This window comes from Salmo trutta, chromosome 26 (assembly GCF_901001165.1).
Source record: "Salmo trutta chromosome 26, fSalTru1.1, whole genome shotgun sequence".
Taxonomy (NCBI): domain Eukaryota; kingdom Metazoa; phylum Chordata; class Actinopteri; order Salmoniformes; family Salmonidae; genus Salmo; species Salmo trutta.
The window spans coordinates 25,145,114-25,152,589 of NC_042982.1; the positions used below are offsets into that span (position 1 = coordinate 25,145,114).

Genomic DNA, 7,476 nt, shown 5'->3' on the forward strand with positions numbered 1-7,476 from the left:
AGAAAACCAGCAGGCTCCGGACCTTGTAGGGTAAGAGTTGAATATCCCTGGGTTAGACCAGGGTTTCCCAAACTCGGTCCTGGGTCCCCCCTGGGTGCAAGTCTAGATTTTTGTCCTAGCACTACACAGCTGATTCGAATATTCAAAGCTTGATAATGGATTCGATATTTGAATCAGCTGTGTGGGGGGGGGGGAGGACAGAGTTTGGGAAACGCTGCCTAGACCACTGTTTTATGGACACCTATAGCCGAGGCAGTCGATAGTGATCGCTAGATCTAGTGGTCACTACATTGTCTAGGATTGATGTGCATTCCCAGTAATACACTCCTGTCCCCGTGGACCGACACGTACATAAAGAATCCACCATTCAGGCTGCAAAGACATCACTTTCCTCATTAACTAGCTTTAATGGCGAGGTGACGGAAAAAAACTGGAAAATGTGTGTTAGTTGAACGCGGTGTGCAACATTTTAAACTGCCCGAAAATCCGAAAATGGTGGTGGATTTTTTTCTTTATTAAGACAGTACACATATTTTACCTTTTTTTTCAGGCAGTTCACCATTAAAGCTCGTCGGCTTCCTAGGCTAGGGCACACACACGAGTAAACACATGCAAACCCTGAAGGTGCTTGTTGATATTAAAAGGGAACAACACAGCTGTTGTATCTGCTGTTGACAGTTTAATATGTAGATACATCTATATATTAAACAAATTTGCAGTACATGTGCTATCATCATACTCAACATGTGTGTGTATAGCTTTGGCTTCCCAGCAAATTGTAAATATAAAACAATGTTGTCCAAATATTTTATGTAACAGTACAGTAATAACCATAATGACTTTAACAATAAAGTTGTGAAATTCAGATTTAATAGTGTAGTTGGACTATGATTTTGTAAGGCTTGCTGTGAACATAACAATGATAGTAATAGGTGCTAGCATTAGCAATGTGGCTCTGAGGAAATTCCTTTAAAAAATAAAATGGATAAGCTATGCACAAGTACTAGGCTACAATATACAGTGCCTTCGGAAAGTATTCAGACCGCTTGACTTTTTCCATATTTTATTACGTTATAGCCTTACACTAAAATGGATTTAAAAAAATTACACACAATAACCCATAATGACAAAGCGAAAACAGGTTATTAGAATTTTTTTGCAAATGTATTCAAAATAAAATACAGAAATACCTTATTTACATAAGTATTCAGACCCTTTGCTATGTTTCTACAACTTGATTGGAGTCCACCTATAGTAAATTCAAGGGTACCAAAACATTTCTGCAGCATTGAAGATCCCCAAGAACACAGTGGCCTCCATCATTCTTAAATGGAAGAAGTTTTGAACCACCAAGACTCTTCCTAGAGCTGGCCGCCCGGCCAAACTGAGCAATCGTGTGAGAATGGCCTCGATCAGGGAGGTGACCAAGAACCCGATGGTCACTCTGACAGAGCTGTAGAGATGGGAGAACCTTCCAGAAGGACAACCATCTCTGCAGCACTCCACCAATCAGGTCTTTATGGTAGAGTGGCCAGACGGAAGCCACTCCTCAGTAAAAGGCACATGACAGCCCGCTTGCAGTTTGCCAAAAGGCACCTAAAGACTCTCAGACCATGAGAAACAAGATCCTCTGGTCTGATGAAACCAAGATTGAACTCTCTGGCCTGAATACCAAGCGTCACGTCAGAAGGAAACCTGGCACCATCCCTACGGTGAAGCATGGTGGTGGCAGCATCATGCTGTGGGGGTGTTTTTCAGCAGCAGGGACTGTGAGACTAGTCAGGATCAAGGCAAATATGGACGCAGAACAGTTCAGAGAGATCCTGGATGAAAACCCATTCCAGACCTCAGACTGGGATGAAGGCTCACCTTCCAACAGGACAACGACCCTAAGCATACAGCCAAGAAAACGCAGGAGTGGCTTCGGGACAAGTCTCTGAATGTCCTTGAGTGGCCCAGCCAGAGCCTGGACTTGAACCCGATCGAAGAGACCTGAAAATAGTTGTGCAGCAACGCTCCCCATCCAACCTAACAGAGATTGAGAGGATCTGCAGAGAAGAATGGGAAAAACTCCCCAAATACAGGTGTGCCAAGCTTGTAGCGTTATGCCAAAAATGACTCGAGGCTGCAATTGCTGCCCAAGGTGCTTCAACAAAGTACTGGGTAAAGGGTCTGAATACTTATGTGAATGTGATATATACATATTTTATATATATATAAATTAGCCAAAAATATATAAAAATCTGTTTTTGGTTTGTCATTATGCGGTATTGTTTATATATTGATGAGAAAAAAAATGTAATCCATTTTAGAATAAGGCTGTAATGTAACAAAATGTGGAAAAAGGTCAAGGGGTCTGAATGCTTTCCGAAGGCACTGTATCTGCCTGTCTATATTTGGTAATGCGTTGACATTTTTACAATTCCTGATCATAAGGAAGGTCATAAGGTCATAATTGTAGAGGGGTCTGTGGACAGAAATTGTGCAAAAGAAGAACAGTTCCTCGTTTATCTGGGTGTGTACGGTCATCACATCTGAAATCTAAGGTAAAGTACAACCTTTACTCTAACCTTAACTTTACAGTGTTTGGTGATTCATTATCTGATTCTAATTATTTCATTTTAGAGGTATTTTTCACTTGAATGAGGACTTTTAAATGTCATATAGTTTAGTAAAATTCTGATTGGTTTTGTGTCACTTCATAACTTGTGTTTCATATCCTCTTTAACCCTGTTATCACAACTAAGCCATTCCAGCATTAATGACATGATAATAGTCCTATGAATATTTATTTTGGTCTGGATATGGACACTTACGGATTAAATCTTTCAAATAAAACAATAGCAGATAGCAATTCATCAAAATAGTATGTAATGATAAACATATAATGCTTTCAATGCTTAAAAATGTATACAATTCTCAATTCGGGGATTCTTGAAAGATGGGACAATCCTTGTCATGCAGTGAAACTTTATTTTATAGTAAAAAAATATTTTTTTGTTGCATTATTTGAGCCTAAAAATTACATTTAGTGGAATTTTATAAGGGGAAAGATTTGCTTTTGGAAATTTCAAAGTATTTTCAATATCGTTAATTTCTCAGAAATGCCGTTGTCCAGAGCAAAGGATCCCAATTTCAAACTCTCGTAAAAACGAGCAAAAATACATATGAACTGAAAAGGAATGTTATGTAATTTCTTGCAATAGCCCTCTCTTAACTTAAGTAATATTTCTCTCAAAACGGTGGTTCCTAAAAAACGTGTCCGGAGATTTGCGGCTCTATTCAGTATGTGTCACGGAAGTTCAGCATTAAAACGTGATTGAAATATGAAGGCAATGTTCTCGCTTTAGCGGAGACTGCATTCGGTTTAAACAGAAATTATCTTAAATTGTTGTTACGCTACAACGATACAGATGGAATAGAGCTCTTGGTCACCTCCATCAGATTAGTCTGAAATCCTAAATGAATCAGGAATGAGCAGGGTCAGTTACATCGTAATACCCTTCATGTTCTCATAGTGCAACAAGACCACTCATGGCCTGTAAAGTTTTCTACTTTTGATAGAATTAAACAAATAATATTGAAATCACCATGGTCACAACCATAATCTGTCAACTCCATCTCCCTTATACACTGAACAAAAATAGAAACGCAACATGTAAAGTGTTGATCCCATGTTTCATGAGTTGAAATTAAAGATCCCAGAAATTTTACATACACACAAAAGCAGGTCTCTCAAATTTGTTTACGTCCATGTTAGTGAGCATTTATCCCTTTTAATCCATCCACCTGACAGGTGTGGCATATCAAGAAACTGATTAAACAGCATGATCATTACACAGGTAAACCTTGTGCTGTGGACAATAAAAGGCCACTCTAAAATGTGAAGTTTTGAGGGAGCGTGCAATTGGCATACTGACTGGCCTCACAACCCGTAGATCATGTGTATGGCGTTGTGTCGGCGAACGGTTTGCTGATGTCAACGAGTGCCCCATGGTGGTAGTGGGGTTATGGTATGGGCAGGCATAAGCTACGGACCACAAACACAATTGCATTTTCTCTATGGAAATTTTTCTGCACAAAAATTACATGACGACATCCTGAGGCCCATTGTGAGGCCCATGTTTTTTTAGGTATCTGCGACCAACATATGCATATGTGCATTCCCAGTCATGTGAAATCCATAGATTAGGGCATAATGCATTTATTTAAATTGACGAATTTCCTCATATGAACTGTAACTCAATAAAATCAATGAACTTGTTGCATGTTGCATTTATATTTTTGTTCAGTATAGATTAAGATAGGATATTCATTTTGGTTCAAATATGTTTATTTTAATTAGGTTTTGAAGTCATAAAGCAACTGAGGGAAAACAAAATTGCTACTTTGTATACCACTTGAACGAAGAATAGTTTTTTTTTCAACTCCGTCAAACATAAACTCGTCTAACGTTAACTCCGTCAGAGTGCTGAACGATCTGATAGGATCTTTTTATTGGGGATTTACAAATGAAGGACTTTCTATATTTGACAAATAATTGTTTAGAACTTTTATTTTTAGAGGCAAAAATATGTCTGTTTTAAGTGTTTTTGTCAACTCTGTTAGTAACTTGTCAACAAAATTAAACCAAAATAAGTTTGGAGATTTGTATTACATATTTGAATAATCTAATGTTATCATGAAACTATCAATGCCTTTAAACACTTTTGGATAATACATGTAAAAATGAAATGCCTTTTAAGTTGTCTGACAGAGTTTATATACATCCTAAGAAAATATATATTTCAAATGTTGTTAATATTAGGAAAAGTATTTGTGAAAAAAGTAGAGATTGTTCCTTTTTTCAAAATTTCCTGTATTATTGTATTGATGCAATTATTTTATAGTAGCTATCAAATGACTGTCTTTTCCTTTCCCCTCAACAGTCACCTCCAAGCATGGATGATTTGTGCTCGATTTTCACTGAAGAGGAGTTGAGTTTCTACAACATCACTGATTGTGAATTCGTCAAACCTGAGGTCCTTGGTCCTGTGCTCGGGCCCCGTCACCTGTCCGCCCTGGTGTTCTATGGCTTGATCTTCCTGCTGGGTGTCCCGGGCAACGCTCTGGTGGTGTGGGTGACGGCCTTCCGCATGCCACGCTCCGTCACCTCTCTGTGGTTCCTCAACCTGGCCCTGGCTGACCTGCTGTGCTGCCTGTCCCTGGCCCTCCTCATGGTGCCCCTGACCATGGATCAGCACTGGCCCTTTGGCCCTGTGGCCTGCAAGCTGCTCAAGGGCCTCATCTACCTGATTATGTACTGTAGCGTGCTGCTGCTGGTACTCATCAGCCTGGACCGCTTTCTGCTGGTCAGCCAGCCTGTGTGGTGCCAGAACTGGAGGAGGCCTCGCGAGGCTGGCTGGGTATGTGTTGGGGTGTGGCTCCTGGCTCTGCTGGGCAGCATCCCCCAGTTTGTCTACGTGAAGGAGGTCCAGTTAAGCACCAGTAAGTCAGAGTGCCTGGGATTGTACACTGTAGCCAGCGGCTGGGCTATCATTACAGTACGCTTCCTGATGGGTTTCGTGCTGCCATTCATCACCATTGTGACTTGTCATTGGTTTGTGTACAACAGGGTCGGGCGGGGGTCTAGGGTGGGGCCTGGGAGGGTGAGTGAGGCACGGTCCAGACGCATCTTGAGGGTCATTGTTACCGTGTCGCTGAGCTTCTTCCTGTGCTGGCTTCCACTGCACATACTGGACTTCCTGGTTCTATCAACCCCCCGGCACTCATCGCACAGCGCCAACGTACAGCTGGTCCACACTCTGGCCCTCTGTCTGGCTTACTGTAACAGCTGCCTCAACCCTCTGATCTATGTGTGTCTGGGACAAGGCTTTAAGCAGAGTATCAATTGCTCCCTGCGCAATATGTTTAACTTTGCCACTGAGGAGCCGGTAACCAGACAGAGCATGTTCAAGAGCACATCAGAAAGAACCCAGGAGATGAATATTATGTGAAGTTCTGTTTGTGTGCATGTGTGTTTTTGCGTGTCTGAGGTGGAACTGCGTTAGAGCTGTCAAATCCACAAGCGTTATAACTACAGTGGACATTGCAAATTTGCTGCATGGAGTCGCATTAAGAGAAATCCCATGCAGCCTTGTTTACAAGTTCTAACACTGGAATGTGAGATGTAATCTACACCTTGATTAGGCTGATAGAAATCCTCATTATTTAGTTTAATGATTTTCAACTTAAGCATAATTATTTTATAGATAGCCTAACGCAAGGGGGACAGGTGTGGCTTCATGACAATGATCAAGAGCAGCTGCTCACCGAATTGACAGCTCCAATGCATTTACACCTGCATAACATCAGCTATGTTTAGATTTTATATGTCATTTTGACAAACATGCCATGTTTTTGCCCTCAGATAATAACAAGAACTGTTAACGAGCACACCAGAACATGAATTGTGTAAAACATTTATATTAAGAAAATAAATACATGTATTTGTGTTGAAATAAAATGTTTTATGAACCAAAGTTGCTCTTTAAAATGCTTTCATCCCACACCCATGTCTTCTTCCTCTGTCACAACTGTGATAAGCTCTCTCTTTCAGATATCATCTGTGGTAATCAGCAGTGCAACTTTCTCAATAAATCACCCCTGCATTTCCTAGAAATACAGTTCACTGGGGTGCCACTTTGAAATTGTTTATCATTCACAATCTCTGTGCTCTGTTCTCTGTGCTTGCCTAAAGATTCCACTTTAATACAGTGTTGTGCAACAGAACAGGAAGCCCTGTCCTCTCTGCAATATGTTTCTGCCAGCAATCACACTTGTGCAATTGCGGGCTCTATTCAATCAGATCCGCTTCAGCTGACATCCCCATAGCGGTTGTGTTGGAGAGTCGGAGGTGGAACTGTGGCAGAGCTGTTAAATCTTTAGCTGACATCCCCATAGCGGTTGTGTTGGAGTGTCGGAGGTGGAACTGTGTCAGAGCTGTTAAATCTTTAGCTGACATCCCCATAGCGGTTGTGTTGGAGTGTCGGAGGTGGAACTGTGTCAGAGCTGTTAAATCTTTAGCTGACATCCCCATAGCGGTTGTGTTGGAGTGTCGGAGGTGGAACTGTGTCAGAGCTGTTAAATCTTTAGCTGACATCCCCATAGCGGTTGTGTTGGAGTGTCGGAGGTGGAACTGTGTCAGAGCTGTTAAATCGACAAGCGACTCCTGGCATTATACCTAAACTGGACATTCTCTTTCACATATCATCTGTGGTAATCAACAGTGCCACTTCCTCAATAAATCACACCTGCATTCCCTAGAAATACAGTTCACTGGTGCCATTTTGAAATTGTTGGTAACACTTTATTTGGATAGTCCATATGTAGATGCTCTATAGACTGTTAGTAACATTTCAACTAACTACTAACCCTAACCTTAACCCTAATCCTAACCTTAAACATAACCCTTACCCTAACCCTAGCCCTAACCTT

The 7,476-nt window shown here is 41.1% G+C and overlaps 1 protein-coding gene across 1 annotated transcript; it reads left to right on the forward strand.

Moving 5' to 3' along the window:
* Positions 1-2,470: 2,470 nt before the first annotated feature.
* Positions 2,471-6,521, forward strand: LOC115163527 (C5a anaphylatoxin chemotactic receptor 1). Its single transcript, XM_029715507.1, has 2 exons — positions 2,471-2,546; positions 4,929-6,521. Exon 2 carries the CDS (start codon positions 4,941-4,943, stop codon positions 5,994-5,996), a length of 1,056 nt encoding a protein of 351 aa, XP_029571367.1. The 5' UTR covers positions 2,471-2,546; positions 4,929-4,940; the 3' UTR covers positions 5,997-6,521.
* The last annotated feature ends 955 nt before the right edge of the window (positions 6,522-7,476 follow it).